Here is a 22,864-nt window from a genome sequence, read left to right on the forward strand (position 1 = left end):
AATCTGCCTGACCAGGTGTTGGTACAATGGTTAGAGCGTCGGACTGGGATGCCGAGGACCCAGGTTCAAGACCCCGAGGTCACCAGCTTGAGCGCAGGCTCATCTGGTTTGAGCAAAAAAAGCTCACCAGCTTGGACCCAAGGTTGCTGGCTCGAGCAAGGGGTTACTTGGTCTGCTGAAGGCCCGCGGTCAAGGCACATATGAGAAAGCAATCAATGAATAACTAAGGTTTCGCAATGCGCAACGGAAAACTAATGATTGATGCTTCTCATCTCTCCATTCCTGTCTGTCTGTCCCTGTCTATCCCTTTCTCTGACTCTCTCTCTGTCTCTGAAAAAAAGAAAAAGAATTTAAAAATCTCTCAACAATGTTTTGTAGTTTTCAGAGTAGATATTCAGCATATTTTTTGTTAGACTTATTCCTTTGTGTTTTTGTTTTTGTTTTTTGGTTGTATGGCAAACAGTATATTTTAAATTTCATTCTCCCATTGCTCTGCAATAGCATCTAGAATAGAAAAAATTTTTATATTACCTTTCTATTCTTTAGCTTTCTAAATTCACTTACCAGTTTTGGCAATAGGGCCCTGTCTTAAGGCACTTGAAGTTTGATAAGAGAAATAAAATACATACAAGTAATAGTTTTTAAGTCTGTGTAAGAAGTACCATAAACAATGAAGTAAGCTTTCTGGAAGTCCCAGGCACAAGAGAGAAAGAGAGAGCATATTCCAGCAGTGGTGAAAATCAGGGGAAGCTCTAAGAGAGGAACAAAGCTTAAATTTGGCCTTGAAGAATGAGTTATATTTTGACAAGCAGAGTTGAGGGGAAAAAAGGTTGAGAAAATGAGCATATTTAGAAATCAGCGAAAGAGTAGCTTGATGAAGGTTTAAGTTATACGAAGCAGGTAGTGAGAATTAAAGCTGAAACAGGAAGTCTAGGATCAAATCATGGAACACTTTGAATACTATAATTGCAGCTTACTATGTGTCCAAAAGTGTGTTAATCACCTTAATACATTATTTAATATTCACAATTTTGGGATTTTTATAGGTAATCTCTCTCTCTCTCTCTCTCTCTCTCTCTCTCTCTCTCTCTCTTTGTATTTTTCTGAAGTGAGAAGTGGGGAGGCAGAGAGACAGATTCTCCCACATGCGCCCAACCGGGATCCACCCGGCAAGCCCACCAGGGGGAAATGCTCTGCCATTCTGAGGCATTGCTCCATTGCAATGAAAGCTGTTCTAGCACCGGAGGCGGAGGCCATGGAGCCATCCTCAGCGCCCAGGCCAGCTTTGCTCCAATGGAGCCTTGGTTGCTGGAGGGGAAAAGAGAGATAGAAAGGAGAGGAGGAAGGGTGGAGAAGCAGATGGGCACTTCTCCTGTGTGCCCTGGCTGGGAATCAAACCCAAGACTTCCACATGCCAGGCCGATGCTCTACCACTGAGCCAACCTTCCAGGGCATAGGTAATCTCTTTTTTAAAAATTAAAAAGAGCCTGACCAGGCGGTGGCACAGTGGATAGGGTGCCGGACTGGGATATGGAAGGACCCAGGTTCAAGACCCCGAGGTCGCCAGCTTGAGGGTGGGCTCATCTGGTTTGAGCAAGGCTCGCCAACTTGAGCCCAAGGTCACTGGCTCAAGCAAGGGGTTACTCGGTCTGCTGAAGGCCTGTGGTCAAGGCACATATGAGAAAGCAATCAATGAACTAAGATGTCGCAACGCGCAACAAAAAACTAATGATTGATGCTTCTCATCTCTCCTTTCCTGTCTGTCTGTCCCTATCTATCCCTCTCTCTGACTCTCTCTCTCTGTGTCTCTGTAAAAAAAAAAAAAAAAAAAAATTAAAAAGAATTTTTAATTACAGTTGACATGCAATATTATACCAGTTTCAGGGTATGTATCCCAGTGATTAAACATTTATGTAACTTGCTAAGTGACCACCCAATGACATCGTAACATAATTACAATATTATTGACTTCCCTATGCTGTATTTTAAATTCCTGTGACTGTTACAACAAATATTTTTGCAAAACAAATACTATTTCCATATTACAAATCAGGATATTAAAGCTCAAATAACAAATTAAATTGACCAAGATTAGCTAGTGTCTCAACAAATTTTTAGAACCAAGATATCTCTGCCTAATTGTGCTTATTTTCCTTCTCTTTTACAATGTTATTCTACATAGTTATGATTACAGAAATACATGTTTTTATTCTACCTTGTTAACATTATAGCATGATGATTTTCCCATGTCATTAGAAATGCTTCTTACACACTGTTTTTATTGGTGTTGACTGTATAAAACTATATCATAGTTTACAGTTTTTATAATATTTTAATAATTATTATTTTAAGATTTTATTTGATTTTATGGGGGGGGAGTGGGGACAAGAAGTAGTTGCTTCACTTAGCTGTTCATTGACTGCTTGTAATATGTGCCTTGACTGGGCAAGCCCAGGGTTTTGAACCGGCAACCTCAGCATTCTAGGTCGGTGTTCTATCCACTGCACCACCACAGGTCAGGCTTTTAATAATTATTTTTAACATTGAAAGTAATGCTACCATGAATATGTTTGTGAATCAATCTGCCTTCCTACCAAGTATTCTCAAGTCTTTGGTAGTGACATATCATTATTATTTTGAATAATTATTATTGAATAATTAGCAGAGTTTAACCTGTTTCAAGTGTCTGTTTGCCATCTGTATGTCTTCTCTAATGAAGTGTCCATTCAGTTTCTTTACACCTTTATCATTTTGAGTGTCAGCTAAATTTATTAGTCTGTAGGAGCCTGTTATAAAGAATGGCTGTTAAGTTTATGCTGTGATAATTGTTGGGACAATCTGCTGCTTTTTCTGCCCCTTGACCAAGAAACAAACTCAGAATCTAAGTCAGTGTGTTGGTTTGACTATTGTCACTTGAGAGCCATCGTATGATCAGGACTCCAGGAGTGGAGGTGATCTCTGCTCCAAGGAGAAACAAATTCCTTGTTAAGGAAACAGAATAAAAATATTCTTATATGTTTAATTTGAGGTAGCTTTTTTCTCCAGCATAAGTACCTCTATTTTTTTATGCTAATAAAGGAGAAGGGAATGTTGGCTGAAATAAAAGCAAACTGTCTCATTTAGTTCTAAATTTTGTTTTCATCAAGTTCATGTCAAAAAGTAATGAGAATTTCCCAAGGGGATGGATGAAAAGCAGTTATAATCCTGGCAAACTGTGCAGTGAAATACACTTCTGGGTCCATAAGAGGGTCTCGGGATTCTCAGGCTCAGGACACCCAGAGAAACGGGGGACCCGCGAACATTTCCCAAGCATAGATTTGCATTCCCAATCCTGAATATGAACAATTCCTTGCTTATAATAGCCATGTCCTGAAACATAGGAGACAGGCTGAATGAACAGGGAAATGGTTTTCTGTGACTTCCTGCGATCGACACCTTATTTATGTAAGATGGCTAAAGGAAGGGCTGTTTCTTGCTCTCTTGAGTTCAAGAATCAAAATGAAATTTAAAAACTGCCCTGGTACCTTGTGCCTCTTTACATAGAGGAAGGTTTATAGCTCCAGTCTCCATCTCCCAAACATATATTGTACTTTCCTCTTATATACCAAAATATCTATCACCATATATATAAACTCTATGGTACACAGATGTTGATCACATATGATACTTATTTATAACTTCTAATTTGCCACTGATGTAATACTTTTTGATACCAAAGCTCATGCTTTTCTCATAATCTTTCCTGTACCACACAGCCATATTTTGTAGGCAGTAGCAAGTTACTGAGAGTTTTAAAGTAATGGGTGATACATTAATAGCCATGTGATATATGCCCTGGGTGAACTTCAGGGAGGAAGCCTAAGCTACGGAACCAGCCATCTATCGTAGTTATCAACAATGAGATAGACTCTGAGCATTTCTCCCTGAAACTCTCTCTCTAATCCATACCTGCCCTAGATTCCCAAGGTTTGCCCTATAGGGTAGCATCTTATCTTTAGAGAGAAATAAAATACTTCAGCTTTGGCCTGATAGCTCAGTTGGTTGGAGCATTGTCCTGAAGCACAGAGGTTGCTAGTTCGATCCCCGGTCAGGGCATATACAGGAGCAAATGGATGTTCCTGTCTCTTTTTCACTCTCTTCCTTCCTCTCTAAAATAAAAAAATAAGCATTAAAAAGATACTCCATTTCTACATTTTTATCTTGACTGGCCTCCCTTTTTTTTCTGGCAGCAAATGAATTATTACTAACACCAGCACTAAGTAATAACAGCCTTAGTATTTATCAGAGTTTAAGTGGTGAGGAGAGCAGTTTTCAGTAAACCTTGAATTTTTAGATTGTTCCGTGATGAAGTCCAGGGTCTGGAGAAAACAAGGTCAAACATACTTAGGCAGTTAAAGAGATAGAAAGCTGTTCTCAATGGCACAGCCAGTTTCAGCCACAATTAAACGTACACCCCAGAAGAAACCCTCAATCTCTTTACTTGAAGAGTAACCCTGTGGTTGGCAGAGGAATTGGGCAAATCAGACACGCAAAGAGAGCCTAAAGAGTAGACTTCTCTTCCACATGCCAAGCATTTCTGAGCCGTGACAGGACAGGCTGTCCATTTCTGAAAACATCTAGTCTCTTTCAAAACTTCTGCACCGGAGAGGGAGCCAGGGCTGGAATGGAGGTACCTGGTGGCTGACCAGAGAATTGGCCTGACCCTAAGACCAGTATGTGACAAGGAGCTCCTTAGTCCTCGTCCCAGGTGATGCCAGGCGCCTGTCTTCCTGAGAAGCCAACAATTGACACACAAGTCCTTATTTTTCCATCTTCCCAGAGGAAGGATCCTGGGATAGTGTTTGGGGAAGCTGAGGAGTGGAAGGAGGCTGGGGGAATACACAACCTGCTGGTTCTCAGCTTACTCTCATGGTAAGGCTCCCTCAGGCTTAGAAAAGACAGGGGGTCATAAGGGACAGGTCGGTGAGGTCAGACCACTTCAAGAACCCAAGGTTCTGCACAGGAAATAAGACTTTAACATTACACTTCTGGGTTCAGCTCCTAGCTCCACCACTTACTAGCTGCTGTGACCATAGGCAGGTTGTTTATAATCTACCCATATCACACTTTCGTCATCTTTAGAAGGGAATGCTGAACTACCCACCTCACAAGGTCACAGTAAAGATTAAATATAAATGATTCTTGTGAATTGGCTTGCAGTAATAATTCCATACCTGTTAGCTATCCCTGTTCTTTATAGTCCTTTCTCCTGCTTCTGGGTGAAAGCACATGTCTGTGCTTTCTGTCTCTTTTCCATTAGGATATTTCAAAATTACAACGTGACCATCTTAAGAATCTCCAAAACATCTTGCACACGATCTGGAGGCGTGGGCATGGGGATGGGATGGCTCACTGGTGCCTGGCGGTGACTGACCCTGCTGGGCATGTCTAGTGGCTGAACATCGTGCGCGCGTGCAGGTCCACACATATGTGGATGAGCGTGCGTACGCTCCACCTCCCGCCCCGAGACTCAACGAGTTCAGTGGTCCCTGGTTCGCTTCGCGGAGCTGGTGGGCGGGGCAGAGCCATTGTTCCGCTGTGGACCGAGCCCCCGGGGCTTGCTAGGGAGGAGGACCGGCTTCACCGGTCGGGTGCGACCCGACCCCAGGTTTAAAGCCGCGGCTTCCTTCCCACGTGTCTCCGGGAAAGGGAGGGAAAGCAGGATGGAGTTGTGCGTAGTGGTAGCCCCCGTGGCTTCACAACTGTTTCCAGTAAAACTTCCCCAGTGCCCATCCATACGCAAAGAGCTCAGGGAACCAGTCCTGGGCTGGTATCCAACCCCCATTCCCGGACCAGGTCCTCTCCGTCTTCCAGAGAGAGATCGCCCGAGTGCCTCCGAGGCCGCGGGGTGCCGGACACAGGCCCAGCGGCCGGTGAAACACAAGCCTAGGAGAAAGAGATGGGAGGGGGAGCGAGGAGCCGCGGCAGAGGGAACAGCAGATTGCGCCGAGCCAATAGCAACGGCAGGACGAGGTGGCACCAAATTCCCTTCGGCCAATGACGCTTCAGAGTCTACAGAAGCCCATTAGCATTTCCCCAGGGGCAGGAGCTGCGGCGGCTGAGCCGCGGTGTGTCTGCAGCATCCAGTTTTCGCATGTCCAGCCCCTAGCACGCCTCGCCTCTGTCTCCTCCCCTCTCCGCCCATGCGGGGCTCCCACGGCGAGCCAACTCTGCGCACTTTGCCCCTGTTGGCAGCGAATAAAAGGGGTCTGAGGAAATACAGGACACGGACACCCACTGCCAGCATTAGCCTTTAAATTCCCACCCTCGGGAGTCCACACACAGCGGATCGCGTCCGGACACCGATCCAGCGCGCACGGCGAGAGATCGCCGCGCAAAGGCTGGCTCAGCCACCGAAGTCTCTCTACTGTCTCGGCTGTCCCGAACTCCGCTCCGCAGTCTCAGCCCTGGGAAAGTGATCCCAGCATCGGTGAGCCCAGATGCCAGCCCACTTGCTGCAAGAGGAGGTGAGTTTCCCAGCATGGCTCCCAGACCGCGGGGTCGCCGGCACTAGCTGGGCTTCTAAGTGACTCGTCGATAAAGGAGTCGAGATCTTCGTGGGGGACACAGCCATCTTTTTCGAGCTGTACTGCCTTCATTTGTTGGGAATGTGGATTGTTATTTAGGGACTTGGTTCCCGAACTTTTTTCCCCTTAAACTTAAAAGAAAAACCGGGTCGTGCCGGTACCCTTATGTGTGTATGCCTGCGGTATTCCTTCGTGTGTTCGGAGGAGTGAAAGTGTTTTACTCCTTACTATTGCCCCTCCACCTTGAGGTTTCACCCCCTCCCCTATCTATCTGCACAGTGCCTGGGGACTTCCTTTTCTTCCATCTGGTTTAGACCCCATCCTCAAGTTTACCTGGGTATTGGGGCAGGGTCTGTGCCAATACTTCCCCCAGCTTGATTAGAGAGTGAAGTAAGTGGCCACCGCTGGCTCCACGTGTAGTCTCCTCTCTCCTGACTTCTTGCTTTCTCTCCCATCCAGATTTCTAGCTCCTACACAACCACCACCACCATCACAGAACCTCACTCCAGGATCCTGCAGAATGGGGAAAGCAAGTTGGAGAAGAATCCCCTACACGTGGGAGAAGACATCCGCCCTGAGATGAAAGATGACATCTATGACCCAAGCTACAAGGATAAGGAGGGCCTGAAGCCCAAGATCGAGTATGTTTGGAGGAACATCATCCTTATGTCTCTGCTACACTTGGGAGCCCTGTATGGGATCACATTGGTCCCTACATGCAAGATCTACACTTGGCTCTGGGGTAAGAGTTATTCTTGTCCTCCTGACCCAGTACCCTTGCTTCTCTCCACTCTGTAATGAGGTAGGAGCTTATGAGGAACAGAGGCACCAGTCCCTCAGGGCTTAGCTTTTCCCAGCCATATCTAAGAGGCTGAGTAGGCTCGGAACAGAGCCTAGGGGGACTGGGAGGCAGGAGTGGCAGTGCTGCGGGGTTTGAAGTGAATAGACCTGTACTAGAGTCACCTTTCCCTGAAAGAGCTCCCCCCCCCACCTGTTTGCTTGCCTACCTGTCCCAGGCCCGCCAGCCACAAAAAAATAGAGGCCCCTACCTGGGAGGCATGGGAACATGGGATGGGACCAGTGGTGACAGGGGGTATATGCTGAGCACAGTCATGGGACAGCAAGAGAAACTGATCAGGATGAGAGTAGAAGAGGGAGAGACAGAGAAGTGGTTACTCACAAAATCATTTGCCCTGATTCTTGACCCACCAACCTCCTTTGTGAGAGAAAAAGATGAAGGCTCCTGTGGGATCCCAGTTAAACAGATGTGGTACTTTGTGGCTCCATGTAGGTCTCTGGGGAACTGTATGCACCACTCAGTGAAATACCTTTGATTGAAATAAGGTTGAAGAAATGTTTCATGTCCCACTCCCCATCCAGCCTGCTCCAGCCCCTGTGTCCTGATGCCATGCAATCTCTCCATGCCAGGGAAGCCAGGCCAGGCCAGAAAAGAGGCTGCTGCAGTGAGGGAGACAGTACCCGAGCTGTCCCTGACCTGCCCCTAGCTCAGCTTTTTCAGGGATGCACGAGGATGAGCTGATAGCCTACCCTGCCCCCTGGATACACACATGGCTTTACAGGCATTTTCACTCTGCCGCCTGCCCTGCAGCCTGAGGTGGGAGGGGAGAGCAGGGAATTCTAAAGACCCAGGGGGGGCCCACACTGCCGCTCTCTGAGGGGGGGGGAGCCGGAATTCTCCAGGAAACACGTTAGGGTTTCTAGAGTAGTCTCAGCTGTGGGGTGCTTGCTGACAGTTGTGCTCTTGGACCATAGTTATATATGTAGAGAAGCCGGTAGGCCACATTTTAGCTGATTTTCCTAGGACCTCTTACATCTTAAAGGTGGTGGGACCTGGTCCGTAGAGCTTCATGTGGGGAAATCCTCTCAATGCCTCAGACAGTGAAATGCAACTAGGTATAGATCCCCTCTCTCAGGATTGCAGTCTTTCTAGGTACACACACAACAGTACTTTCTTAGGGTCGGGAAGTTAGTGCTCCATAGTACAGGAGCCTACTGCTGGGCTGGCCAGGAGCAGGAAATCAGTTCATCTGCAGACCAGGAAGGGCTCTTCTATTTGTAAGGGGAAGGGGACTTCTGTTCTCTAGCCTCTTTGAGAACCCAGCTGAACTTCATTCGCAGCATGAGGATTCCCCAGGGAAACTGTGGGCTCCTCTCTCCACTCTTTTTTTTTTTTTTTTTTTTAACCTCTCTCCACTCTTTCTCCCCAATAGAGGAGTCTTCACAAATAGTTTTGTTGCCTGCAAGCCCCTTCCAGCTTCAGCACTCCCTATAGGTCTGGTCAAGTCCAGAGTCTGGCCAGACGGCTACTGCTGTAGGGGGCAGTGCTATCCCCAGATCAAGGTTGTGCCAGCCCATTTTTTGTGCCCTGCCCACGGGTATATACTATGCCTTTGGACAGAGAAATGTTGCACAGAGACTAAATGGTGACCATTTGTACTTCTTTTCCTGGGCTCTGTGGTAGATGTCTTAGCTGACTGAATGACCATCCTGATATGGGGATATCAGGATTCTTATGTCTTAAGAAACGAGAAAGAGGGATGGTCAATGGTCCCATTTTCAGAGTTTAGGAGCTTGGCCTCATCTCTTCTTTTATCCTCAAGGACAACGTTAAATTAGCAACTGGTTCTGATTACAACATTTGTTTTGGGCTGAGCAATTTGGAGAGGTGTCTCAGAAGGGCTCTTGAGGCAGGCTGAAGGGATATTTCTGGTAACACTGAAGGCCAAGAGGCAAAACTTCTCATCCCTTAGGGTAGCGGTTCTCAACCTGTGAGTCGCGACCCTGGCGGGGGTCGAACGACCAAAACACAGGGGTCGCCTAAAGCCATCGGAAAATATATATTTATTATACAATACATTTTAAAATAAAATATGTATTTCTGATGGCTTTAGGCGACCCCTGTGTTTTGGTCGTTTGACCCCCGCCTGAGTCGCGACCCACAGGTTGAGAACCGCTGCCTTAGAGCCAAAGCTAGGAGATTTTGTTTAACCATCAATTTGGACATTAGCCGAGAGTGGGTCTCAAAGTGACGTAAGGCCTTCTGGCTGACAGGCTCAGAAGTGTTGATAGAAAAGGCACCAGAGTGCCTGGGTTCTTTTCCCAATCCCCCTGTTAATAGTAGGATCTCATGTGCTTTCTGAGTTAACTTGCCAAGGTCATCTGTGGCATGAAACAACCCAGTCACTCCCTTGGTTCTGAGCCAAGTGCTTCTGCTTTTGTGCCCAGATCCGTTGTTCTTCTTCCTTCTTGATTCGGGAGGCTGTGGCTCAACTGTCATTTTTCCAGGTGCAGATGCAAGCAGATATTGCTTCTGGGAAGATAAATGCCACATGACTTGAGGCCAGAAAATCACCTGGGGCCCTAATGTCAGCGCAGAGGGATTAGGGACAGAACTCTGGCTGGTATAGACTGGCTCTATGACTCTCCTTGGGATCCTGTAGGCGGAATAGGATAGAGTGGAGGAAGACAGAGGAGGGGAGAGAAAGGCAGAGAAGGGCGCTGTTTGGTTGAGCAACTGCTGTCTATGGCCAGAGAAGAACACAGGACAATTTGTTACAATGTGTGGTGTCTCCAACTGCAGCTAAATTCTGTGGCCACTGAGGACCCATTGTTTCTAGCTGTTTCCCTAGGAATGAAACATTGTCAACAGCCAATTGCTCCACCAAGGCCTCACTAGCTCCTACCTCCTAGCTACTGCAGAGGAACATGGGTACACATAGCAACCCACTTCCCGGTTAGAGGTGATAGCTGGCACCTCCGAGATGGTGGGCCTTCAGGAAGGTTAGGGAGGGCAGTGTTGGGGATCCCCACTGACAGCCTTGAGCATATCCCACCAGTGTCTAAAATTAGCCTTGCCAGAGAGAGTACGGGCTGACAGGGACATGGCAAAGCGAAGATACAGGAACTGCAGATTCTGGGGAAGCTGGCTGGTATAGATGGAACAGGAATGCTTGTTGACAGAACATAGTTTCAAACAATGGCTCCATTTCTTATTAGCCTTGTGACCACAGATCAACACAACCTGTTTGAGCGTCTTTTTCTTCAACTGCGAAGTGAGACTATTAAAGCCCATTCAAGGAATACAGAGAACATAAAATTCTTGGCTAAGCTTAAGCCATGGCAGATGTGACCTGTATACAGGGCAGAATGTCCCCTGATAGGGCCACACTGCCTGCTAAAATAATGAAATGCTTTTGTACCAGTTGGTAAATTAGCCATAGTTCTGAGCCCCCGAGTGTCCTCTGGAACCCAGGGCCTTGCGAATTGGTGAGCGCCCAGATCATACTGGCTGCTAGATATTTTAAGATCATCCTTGTTTATGAGTCCTAAGCGCTGCAGGTGTTGTCTGTGGTCCTTAAAATTTGGAGGAAGCTTAGCTGGAGGTCAAAGGGAAAGGGACGTGGGATAATGTTTCCTCACAACTGAGAGTGACCAGTGGCTGGTTAGTAAGCTCTCTCTTCTCTGTCCTGTCTTTCTGAAGTTCCTGGGACTCCTTAGCTTATTCCAATTCCTGAGTGGAGAGGATGTGAGGGGATGGTACTTCTAAAGTATTTATATTAATTAAACTCGGAGAGACCTGAGAAACCTGGGTGTCCCTGCACTTAAGGGAAAAAGGCAAGCAGAGCCTCACCCGCAGCCTCTGAAGACACACGTGGCATACAGAGAACTACATGTGTTCCAGGTGATTGACTCCCACTCTTCTCGCCTGGCAGGGTTTTGCTACTATGTGATCAGTGCCCTGGGCATAACAGCTGGAGCCCATCGCCTGTGGAGTCACCGGAGTTACAAAGCTCGGCTGCCCCTGCGGTTCTTCCTGATTATTGCCAACACAATGGCATTCCAGGTAGGAAGGCGGCTCTGCTCAGTGCTGTCCTCTACTCTTTCAGTTATTGAGCAGGATGGAGGAGGGGGTCAGCACCTGGAGAGGAGCAACACCTGGACAACCATTTCACTTTCTCTCTTCTTGGGCTCACCCTAAGTGCAGGCCTAGTGCTTAAGTCCATAAAGCACAGCACGCTACTGAGTCACTAGAAAAGGGAAATAGGAGATAAATAGGAGCTCCTCTATTTATCCTAACGTTTCTCTGTTGTAACACAGTCTGGCTTTTGGGGCCCTTCATCTTCAGGGGTTAAGACGCATAAGCTTTAATTAATGATGTTGGTTTCCTGGGCAGACATTGGACAATAGAGTCACCATTGTAGGTGAAGACCTTATGACTCCACCACAATGACGTTGGAGTGGATGTTTCAGACTCATGAATTCTGTTGTTTTCTGATAATGAGAGCTAATACTTTTATAGCGCTGAGTATATGTCTGGTACTGTTCTAAGCACTTGGCATAGATTACTTCATTAAATTCTCTTAGGAGATAGATACTATTATTATTCCCATTTTACAGATGAGAAAATTGTAAAATGTAAAATTTTACACTGAGAGATTAGGGAGACCTACAATATGGTCCTATCTGCCAGGGTCGAGGTTTGTTGAGGTAAAAAGTTTAAGCCTGACCTGTGGTGGCACAGTGGATAAAGGTGTCGAACTGAAATTCTGAGGTCACCGGTTCGGGACCCTGGGCTTGCCTGGTCAAGACACATATTGGGAGTTGATGCTTCCTGTTCCTCCCCCTTCTTTCTCTCTCTCTCTCTCTCTCTCTCTCTCTCTCTCTTTACCCCCCCCCCTAAAATGGAATAAATAAAATCTAAAAAAAAAAGTTTATAGCAGAGGTAGAATGAAAGAAATTGGGGAAACGGAACTGACAGTGATTAAGTAGTAGCAATGGGCAATAGATAGCATATGATATGGGGCTTAGCTTGGAGCAAAAGGAAAAAAGAGGCAACCAATTTGTCCCTTTCTTCATGGCAATATTCCAGGTACTTACCATAGTTGCAATATCATATGTGCCATAGTATCATATTTTATATCTTGAGAGCTTCTGATGTTGGAGCAAAGATAAGGAGGAGATATTGGCACATTCTTTAAGGAATGGAAGGAGTCCCAGAGGAGCCCAGAGGTCATTTGGGAATGTGGCCAAGCACGTGATTTATATGCCTGGCCGTGTTGAGTTGTGAGCTGTCTCTTGCCAAGGCATTGAATGGAGCTCCCTGCAGCCTCCTCCACTGACCAGGACCTCAGACGCTAGGCTGCCTGCCTCATTCTTTCTGGCAAGGGATTAGGCACCCCATGAAGACCCCTTCCAACATTTCTTGCTTGAAGAATGCAATGTTCTCTCCTAATGAAACTGAGCTCTGTGTGATCAACTGCCATTCTGCCCACTGTATAACCTTCATGAAGCAACCAGTCCTATTCCTGTGGTCCTGGGACTTTAAGTTGCTTTTCCACTTAAGCTTCAGTGTAAAGGTTGGGGAAAAGAGGAGGAAATTCCATGACCCTCTTTTGGAGCCCTGACTCCTGGGTATTTTGTGAGGGTGGGCTGAGAGCCGTGGGCTCTTAAAAACATCTATCCTGGCCTGACCTGTGGTGGCGCAGTGGATAAAGCGTCGACCTGGAAATGCTGAGGTCGCCGGTTTGAAACCCTGGGCTTGCCTGGTCAAGGCACATATGGGAGTTGATGCTTCCAGCTCCTCCCCCCTTCTCTCTCTCTGTCTCTCCCTCTCCTCTCTAAAAAAAATGAATAAATAAATAAAAAAACAAACAAACAAACAAAAAAAACATCTATCCTGCCTGACCAGGTGGTGGTGCAGTGGATAGAGCGTCGGACTGGGATGCGGAGGACCCAGGTTCAAGACCCTGAGGTTGCCTTCTTGAGCACCAGTTCATCTGGTTTGAACAAAGCTCACCAGCTTGGCTCAAGCAGGGGGTTACTCGGTCTGCTGAGGGCCCGCGGTCAAGGCACATGTGGGAGTTCAATCAATGAACAACTAAGGTGTCGCAAAGAAAAACTGATGATTGAGCTTCTCATCTCTCTCCGTTCCTGTCTGTCTGTCCCTATCTATCCCTCTCTCTGACTTTCTCTCTGTCTCTGTAAATAAATAAATAAATAAATAAATAAATATCTTTAAAATTTAATTAAAAAAAACCACCCAACATCTATCCTCTGGGATTCCCCTAAGAGGGTGTCTTTTCTCAGGCCTATATTCTTCTTTGTCCCCCCAGAACGATGTTTATGAATGGTCCCGAGATCACCGTGTTCACCACAAGTTTTCAGAAACGCATGCTGATCCCCACAATGCTCGACGTGGCTTCTTCTTCTCTCATGTGGGTTGGCTGCTTGTGCGCAAACACCCAGCTGTCAAAGAGAAGGGTGGTTTGCTAGACTTGTCCGACCTAAGAGCCGAGAAGCTGGTAATGTTCCAGAGGAGGTGAGTGGAGTGGTGACAGAACTGGGCATCTGGTATTAGGGGAAACCCTTTTTTCTCCCAGGACTTATAAACAGAAGCTGAGAAATGTACTGGGTTTGTATATTCAAAATCATAATTTAAATCCCTAATATTTAACAGCCTGCAGGTTCACAGCCATAGGCTATTGTTCTTCCTGAGGAGCTATTTTAATTTAACCAACTAAATTCAGCGTTTATTGACCTAGAAAGTCATGGATACAAAGATGACTGTGTCATAAGTCCTTACCTTCAAGAAGTTTGTAGCCTGTTGAGGATTGAAAGGATAAGTCAAGTATCCAAATAACTATTGTAGGTGGCAAAATATATTTTGTTCCAATAAGAGGCATGAAGGGGAGGGAGACTTATACTGGGGAACATCAGGGAAGGGTTTAGGAAGAAAGTAGCTAAGGAATCCACTGATGGGTAGAGATTTTCACAGGTGTCGGCGGGGAGAGAGGGGGACAGTACAAACTGAACATGAGCTAAGGCCCAAAGCATGGTCCACCAAGAGTCCTCTTGCCTGAAGTATAGCATGTGGTAAAATTAAGGCAAGTCCCTGGTCTGGTCTACAGTTGAGAGATTGAATGATGGGACAGGGCCTCCAGAAGGTCAGAGACCGGAAGGCATTAAGGACCCTAAGGGAAAAAAAGAAGGATTAGAGGATGGCTGGTGGAAATGGAGGCAAGACGCTGAACATGAATTGCTAAGTACTCTGACCAGAAAGAGAGAGGGGCCCAAAGGCAGAACGGAAACAGCCTGGGCAGGAGAACTCAGTGTCTTCATTTGTAATTTGGACCTCACCTGTTTTACCCATATGGAATTATGCTATGGTAAAAAAAAAAAAAAGAAACAATTTCATGTCAGGAGACCAGCATTCCAATCCTGGCTCCACTGGTTCCTAGTGGTGCAATCCTAGAAAGGTCATTTAACCTCTTGTTACCTAATCTAAAAAGTGATATAATAGCACTGCATTCTCACAAGATTTCCCACCCCATCCCTCTTGCTGTTTTCTGCCATACTGTCTTTACCATGTAGAAGGAAAGAGACAGCCCAAACCAACGATAATCAGGTAGATCGAGCCCTCTCTCCACTGACTGGTTGTCGTGATCTTTCAATGTAGGTATTACAAGCCCGCTGTCCTGGTGATGTGCTTCATCCTGCCCACACTTGTGCCCTGGTATTTCTGGGGTGAAACTTTTCAACACAGCTTGTTTGTTGCTACTTTCTTGCGTTATGCCATTGTGCTCAATGCCACCTGGCTGGTGAATAGTGCTGCCCACCTCTACGGATATCGTCCTTACGACAAGAACATTAACCCCCGAGAGAATATCCTGGTTTCCCTGGGAGCTGTGGGTAAGTCAGCAGTCCGCAGCAAGACCACATCTAGTGGTCTGCTGTGTAGGGTATTGGGCTGGGAACTAGAAAAACCAGACTAACGTGTTTTTTAACCTCTTTCTGTCTTCCCACTAAGGGGTAATGTATTAGAAAACTCTTGAGTCAGGCAGTAAGTCTTATATAAAAAGGAAAGGGTAAAAAACAACAATGCCTTTGATTCCAAGTTCTAAAACAATCCCCAAGTACTATGTATAAAGAGTCCCTTTTGGTTCTTTCTTCTAATCACCTCTGGGCTGGACTGCAGTCTTGTTTGGGGCAGGGAATGTATAACTAGAAGAATCTGGGTGGCCAGTATCCTAGTGGTTTATGGTTAAATATGCCATATAAAATGTAGAATACTTGTAATTTAATTCGATAGACTTTTATCATTTTGCTGGATTCACATAGGCCATCCTTGAACTGTAGGCCATGGCTATTGCTTGGTAATGCCAATATGAAGGACATCAAAGCAACTGCTGTTGGTCCTTTCCCACCACCCACCATTCTTGTCTCTTGTCCTTGACTTTTCTCTTCTGCTTTAGTCTGTGCTAGGAACACCCCCTCCCTCCGATATGGCTTAGGGAACCCCTGATGAAGCAGTTAATTTGGTCACAAGTGCCTATTTGCTGATGTAATGCTGGCTATTTCTGAATTTATTTCTCTCTATAATTTGAGTCCTAATAGCCTGTGTCTAGGATAGCAAGTTCTACCATCTTGTCTCCATTGTTTTGTCACTCTTTTCAGCTAAACATAGACCTTTAGTAAGGCCTAGAATTAGCTTTCCTTAAGCAAATCCGATGCCTCTTCTCCCCAGTGATCAGTACTGTTGTTTTTCCAGTATATCTAGGCAACCTCACTATACCACATTTATGCACATCATTGCCTAACATTCGCTTTTTTTCTCTTTAAAATCTTTTATTCTCAACCCTGACCATCTTAACTATATGTACTAAAAGTAGGTTTTTTTCCCTCTTTAACTTTCCTATTCCCCTCCCCCCCTCCTTTCAGGCAACTTTTACTGTCGTGCATGTTCTTAGTCTGAACCATGTTTGAAACAGATCGCCTAGGCCACGTAAGTGAGGTTTTTCCTAGAAATGGAAGTTTCTCGAATGAAATTTGATCTAGACTGCAGATGACTCTATAGCGAGCTTCCCCAGTGACAGTCTCTTTCTGACCATCAGTTCAAACTGGCTGCCCGCCTCTTACTTGGTCTCAGTTATCATTTATTTCTCCATACCTACATCTCCCCTCCCTTATCACCTTGCTCTTTGTTATCCCTGGCTTCCTGCCTCTAATCTTTTCTTCTTGAATTACCTCCCCCACAGTCACATGCTCGTCTTCTCTCTGCCGGAGCTGACCTCCCTTGAGCCTTTTTTGGGCTCTATCTTGCTGCCCCAGTTGCAAAGGCTTATTCTTCTATCCATTGGCCCTCCTCTTTTTTTTTCCCTCTTTGGCTACGTGTGTGTCTGATTCAGTTTTATTTATTTTTTAATTGAATTTATTGTGGTCGTACCGGTTAACAAAATCACACAGGTTTCAGGCGCCCAGTTCTGCAGCACATCCCTATATATATATACATTGATTGTATTGTGTGCCCACCCTCCCCCCCAGGTCAAGTCTTCATCCATCGTCCTTTATGCCTCCAAACCCTCCCCGTCCCCCCCCAGCAATCACCACACTATTTTATCTATGTCTTTTCTTCTACTGAGGTTCTTTTATCTTCAAAGGGCTCAATATGCTCTTTTATTAGCTATTCTTTACCCGGCTTTCCCCCAGCCTCATAAGGGTCGGGATTGTTATTGTTGAACGTGGTTCAGAAGGAAGACTTCTGCCAAAGGTTGGAGAACGCTCCATGGAGTTTCCAAAGTTTTAACCCTTACAGAAATGATCATAAATCCAGAATTTCTTCGTTTTTCCTCCATCCATCCAGCAAACCGAAGTGTTCATCTTAGAATCTCAGGAGTCAGAGGGACTAGCTAAGCACTTTTGGTTAGCTTCTGTTTTACCTGCGTCACCACCACGCCAGGGTCAAAGCTTAAGGAATTTGAAGTCAGAGAATCGACTGAATCAGTAGTGGCTGAGGACACTTGAGCCCTGGGCGGGGCCTCCTTTCTTCTGACTTTTGGCTGTTGCCGCCCTGTCTGCCGGTCTCTTGCACCCTTAGAAGCAGGACATTGCAGGCAAACTCCTTCATTCACCTTAGTAAGAAACAGTGGAAGTTCTTCAGTCTGGACTCCTCTCTCTGCCCTAACACACGCACATACGTGTGGAGCCTTGAGGATTGCAGACCAATATATTTAGTGAAGCTCTGGAATTTTCCCAGCTAAAATCCATTTCCAGAGATAGCAGTTTCTTTTTGGTCATCTTATCCTTTGAAACTGCCAGTCTTCCTCGTACAAGGGCTCCCAGATAGCCCTGGGTGCCCCAGGTTTCCCCATTCATTTCTTAAGAAGCCTATAAGGTTGCTGGCTTGAGCATGGTATCATAGGCATGACCCCATCATCATTAGCTTGAGCCCAAAGGTCACTGGCTTGAGCAAGGGGTCACTCGCTCTGCTATAGCCCACCCTGCCATCAAGGCACATATGTGAAATCAATGAACAGTTCTGCAATGAGGAATTGATGCTTCTCATCTCTCTCCCTTCCTATCTGTCTGTCCCTGTCTGTTCCTCTCTCTCTCTCTCTTGCTTGCTTAAAAAAAAAAAAGCCTCTGAGGAGATCTATTTGGGTCAGAGTAGAAGAGACTGGTTTCATTCACTCAGTCAACAACAGCAAGTTTCTACGAGGTATGAGTTACCCTGCCGGGTAGCTGGTGTTCTAAGATCAGGAAGACAGCACTTCGCAGCAGTGCTTTATAACTTTCTTCTCTGCTTTTGTTCTAGGTGAGGGCTTCCACAACTACCATCACTCCTTCCCCTATGACTACTCCACCAGTGAGTACCGCTGGCATATCAATTTTACCACATTCTTCATCGATTGCATGGCTGCCATTGGCCTGGCTTATGACCGGAAGAAAGTATCCAAGGAAGCTGTCTTGGCCAAGGTGAAAAGAACTGGAGATGGAAGCTACAAGAGTGGCTGAGTTTTGGGTCCCTCAGGTTCCTTTTCCCAAACCCAGCCAGGCAGAGGTTTAATGTTCTGTTTATTAACTACTGAATAATGCTACCAGGATGCTAAGGATGATGATGTTAACCCATTCCAGTACAGTATTCTTCTAAAATTCAAAAGTATTGAAAGCCAACAACTATGCCTTCACAATGCTAAGCTGTTAGTCTTTTTTCTTCTTTTCTCTTCCATTTCTTCTAGACTCATTGTCCTATTCTTGGCTTCGTTTCTATCACTTTCCTTTCTCTTCCCCTCATCGCCTCTCAAACAAGCATTGTGAGGCGTGGGTGGGTCTCCAGCTTCTGAAGCTTAGAAACCTTTCTATCATCCAAAATGAGTAGCTTTGCCCCAGATGACTTTCCTTGAGCTGTCCTGAGCTTCAGGGTGGGTGGCTCAAGGTAGAGATTTGATAAAATCTGGGAGGACCCCTATTAATTATCTTTATTCCTGACTTTTGCTAGATGGAATGGAAAAACAACTCTATTTGGCACAAAGCTTCTAAAGCAAGTCCATTGTCAGGGGAGAGAGTCAGCATGCATGATGATTGATAAGTAAGGACAGGATGAAGTGGGAAACAAAGCAAGAAGCTCCTGACTGAACACAGAGCTGCCCGCCCGGGGGGGACATTGAACCCCCACCACACCGCATGCTTCCTCTCTCTCCTGGCTCTGCGTAGGGAATGGCCGTGGAGCTTGGCAATGCTAGAACACAATAGCAAATCTTACTTATTGTCCCAATAGAGTCTAGGCTAGGGATAAAGAAGATGCATTTAGTTTATAGGAAAAGCGGTCTTTTTTAATAACAGGAAGATTTATTTCATAGATCAGGAAATCTTGAGTTTGGTTGTTTCCAGAATTGGTTAATCCAGCAGCTCATGGAATCATCAAAATTCTTTCGTCTTTCTGCTCTGCCATCTGACCTTTGGAATGTTGGTGAGCTCCTCTCATGGTAATATGGTGGCTGCAGTATTTTCAGACATCCAAAAAAAAAAAAAAAAAGGAATGCATTGATGGTATAGTGGAGAGCATTCCAAAATGGAAGAATTTTAGGGTTTAGGTCAAACATAAATATAAATATATATATACAGATATACTTTGCTTAGAATATTAAATAATTCACTTAAGAGTATTTCCCTCTGAGAGAGGGATGCTTAAAGAGGAGAAGGAATTAGGTGGGTTGTCTAATTTCCCCCCATTATTGGCCAGGAAATGGAGAGGTGGGAGCACAGGGCAGTAGGTAGTTCCTGATAGATAACCGGAAGGTTACTGAGTAAGTTATTGGGTGTCCAAATATGAAAAGAAAGCTGGTTACCCAAGCAAGTTAGTTGTTAGGTTCATTCATTGACTCTTATTTCTCCCTGGAATGAGTAAAAACTAGAAGGCTTCTCACCATAGTGTCAGACCCTTTCATTCATTTCTTCTCTGTTAACATCCACTGCAGCAATTTTCAACCTTTTTCATCTTGTGGCTCACGTAAACTAATGACTAAAATTCTACAGCACACCAAAAAATATATTTTTTTGCCAATCTGACAAAAAAAAAATTGGTATAGTTTTGATTCAGTCATATCAGACTGCTGTTGTTGTGTTGGTTGTCGTCATGCTTTTATTTGACAATCTAAGGGAAAAGAGGTCATCGCCATGACTAAATAGTCAGGTGTTACATGTTTTGAAAATTCTTGCAGCTCACCGGTGTGCCCCAGCACAGCAGTTTAAAATCACTGATCTAGCCTAAAGTATAGGACTGCCTGGGGGGCAAGTGAAAGTCTTTGCCTTGATGATCGATTCCTGACTCTACCCTACCTGCCCGTTTTCTCCTACCGCTTCCATCTATTCCCTGATGTTTTTCCTTTCCTCTGGACGGGCAGCCTCCTTTGTTTATCCAGAGGCAGTGATGGCTCTTCCTATCCAGGAAGACAGAATGCTCAGGGTCACTGAACCACTGTTTCTTTTTATAAAGTTGAGCTAGCTGCCACTTTCATTTGGCCTCCAGAGTCCACCTACACCCCTGTGGTCCCCTGCCACACAGATGACTCAAGACAAGGCTGGCAGACCCTATCAGAAACATCCCTGGCTCCGGCGCGCGCTCTCATGAGACACAGCCAGGCCAAATGCTTATGTCATGCCAGCGAGCCAGTCATGGAGCAAAAAAAGAGTTTGTTTGCAGTCTCCTTGGTCTGGGTCAGAACCAGAGAGCATGCTGGACGGCCCCTACTTGCTTATTTACCCTGCCCAGCTTTGTCTGTGCTCCCAGCTGACTGCAATGCTGGCAGAAGGAGGGAGCCTAGTCTTCACTGGGAAGTACAAGAAACTAAGGCAGGTTCCAAAGTGCCTCACTTGAAAGGAGGCCCTGTTCATTCCCTGGAGCCAGGGCACACTACAAAGCTTTGACTGAGACTTGAGATCTGAGATGCCACAACCTTTGCTGAACAGCATTTCTGTTCAGCAAATTAACCAGCATTCCCCACAACACAGCCTAGGGTAGACAATAGTGTAGAAGAAGCCCAGGGCGGGGGCGGAATCAGTGTTTTGAGAACCTTGGACCACAGTCCTGTCCCTGTTCCTCAGTCATCACTGCAAAAACCTGGCTTTTCTCCATGCAGACTGGAAATATACTATATCAAATGCTCTGTCCATCGTTGAACCCCAGTGATGGGGAGGAAAGCCTTTCTTCTGTATTAACTGAAATAGATAGAGGCTACAGGGGTAAGCCTGGACTAAAGGCATATTTGTCTTTTGAGCCATTCCTCTCAGTAGAAAAGAATCTAATGGAAGATCACTGTAGTTTTGATCTGCTGACCTGTGCAGTTAGTTACCCCCTGGAAATGTCTGTTGGATAGTTTTAAATCTATGGGTCATCAGATGCCTGATTTATAATTAATAATCAGAAACAACTTTATTTGTCTATTCTAATCGTGTTCCATGGATCTGACCCACACCATAACCCTATACAAGGCTGGATGGGGTCCTCAGGCTGAGGGCCCCAGTGTGTATGTGGATGTGTAGGGGTATGTGTGGGAGGAGGGGGTGTTACTAGATAAGAATACTTTCCAAGATTCTAAAGCTGAATTCAAATGATGCATTAATGATCCAGAAACTCAGATCTGATCAAGTCTGAATTTCACACTGTCCTTGCATTGTGGGTGTGCTGACAACTTATTTGGGTGCCTTACGTCTTTCAGTGTTGCAAATGAGCCTGCTCTCACTCCCTCCTCGCTCCTCTGTGGAGTTCCTTTGCACCTGAGAGCCTACAGGAGTGGCTGGTAGAAAAGGGGCCTGGCTGGAGACTTATCCGTACAGTTGTTAGCAGGATTCCCTTCTGCGCTTCATTTTGGAAACTTTTCTTAGAGCTGTGTTTATTAAGTACCCACATTTGATGGAGGGTGGAAGTTATTTGAATGTATTCCATTTATAATTTCTTTTAGTTTCAGATTAAAAGATGGTTGTAGCATTTAAAACAAAAACGTTTTCTCCTTGGTTTGCTAGTATCCTGAGTGTATTTTCTAAAAGTATAGCTCAAATGGGTCAGCATGAAGGGTTAAAGAAAGCAAGATGTCAATGTTACCTGGGTGGTTAAGGCCAAGGCCTCTCCTACCACTGTGCCACTGACTTGCTATGTGACCCTGGGCAAGTCACTTAACTATAATGTGCCTCAGTTTTCCTTCTGTTAAAATGGGGATAATAATACTGACCTACCTCAAAGGGCAGTTTTGAGGTGTGACTAATGCTTTTTATAAAGCATTTTGGGATCCTTCAGCAGAAGAATTCTCTTCAGTCCTAAGTATTTTTATAATAGCAGTATCCACCATGAAGCATGTGTCCCAGATGCTATCATTCACCTATACGGTTCTCTCTGAGAGATTTGAGTAAATCCATTGGATAAGTGGTGGATAACTAGCCAGACAAAATTTGAGAATGCATAAACTCATTGCCATGGAAACATACACAGGATACTTTTTCCTTGATTGGTTGGGATTTTTCCTTTTTTATGTGGGATAGTAGTTATTTGTGACCTAAGAATAATTTTGGAATAATTTCTATTAATAACTTTGAAGCTAGTTGTACTTATCTGAGATTGTGTTTGTTCATAATAAAAGTGAAGTGAATCTGATTGCACTGTGTCTGGGAGTTTTTATGGCTGTGATTCAAAGTTTCCTAGGACTTATCTCTAGGGCAGGGGTCCCCAAACTACGGCCCGCGGGCCACATGTGGCCCCCTGAGGCCATTTATCCAGCCCCCGCCGCACTTCCAGAAGGAGCACTTCTTTCATTGGTGGTCAGTGAGAGGAGCATAGTTCCCATTGAAATACTGGTCAGTTTGTTGATTTAAATTTACTTGTTCTTTATTTTATTTATTTATTTTTTTTCATTTTTCTGAAGCTGGAAACAGGGAGAGACAGTCAGACAGACTCCCGCATGCGCCCGACCGGGATCCACCCGGCACGCCCACCAGGGGGCGACGCTCTG

General features: G+C 45.4%; 1 protein-coding gene across 1 annotated transcript; it reads left to right on the forward strand.

The window, feature by feature from the left end:
• Window positions 1–6,096: 6,096 nt before the first annotated feature.
• SCD (stearoyl-CoA desaturase) lies at window positions 6,097–22,509 on the forward strand. Its single transcript, XM_066238582.1, has 6 exons — window positions 6,097–6,506; window positions 7,026–7,308; window positions 11,300–11,430; window positions 13,700–13,905; window positions 15,043–15,275; window positions 18,178–22,509. Exons 1-6 carry the CDS (start codon window positions 6,480–6,482, stop codon window positions 18,375–18,377), a joined length of 1,080 nt encoding a protein of 359 aa, XP_066094679.1. The 5' UTR covers window positions 6,097–6,479; the 3' UTR covers window positions 18,378–22,509.
• The last annotated feature ends 355 nt before the right edge of the window (window positions 22,510–22,864 follow it).

Source organism: Saccopteryx bilineata, chromosome 7 (genome assembly GCF_036850765.1).
Source record: "Saccopteryx bilineata isolate mSacBil1 chromosome 7, mSacBil1_pri_phased_curated, whole genome shotgun sequence".
Classification (NCBI taxonomy): domain Eukaryota; kingdom Metazoa; phylum Chordata; class Mammalia; order Chiroptera; family Emballonuridae; genus Saccopteryx; species Saccopteryx bilineata.

Coding starts and splice junctions, on each gene's coding strand:
- SCD (XM_066238582.1), top strand. CDS start 6,480: ATGCCAGCCCACTTGCTGCAAGAGGAG. Junction 13,906..15,042: donor CTGGTAATGTTCCAGAGGAG/GTGAGTGGAGTG, acceptor CTTTCAATGTAG/GTATTACAAGCCCGCTGTCC. Junction 15,276..18,177: donor GGTTTCCCTGGGAGCTGTGG/GTAAGTCAGCAG, acceptor CTTTTGTTCTAG/GTGAGGGCTTCCACAACTAC.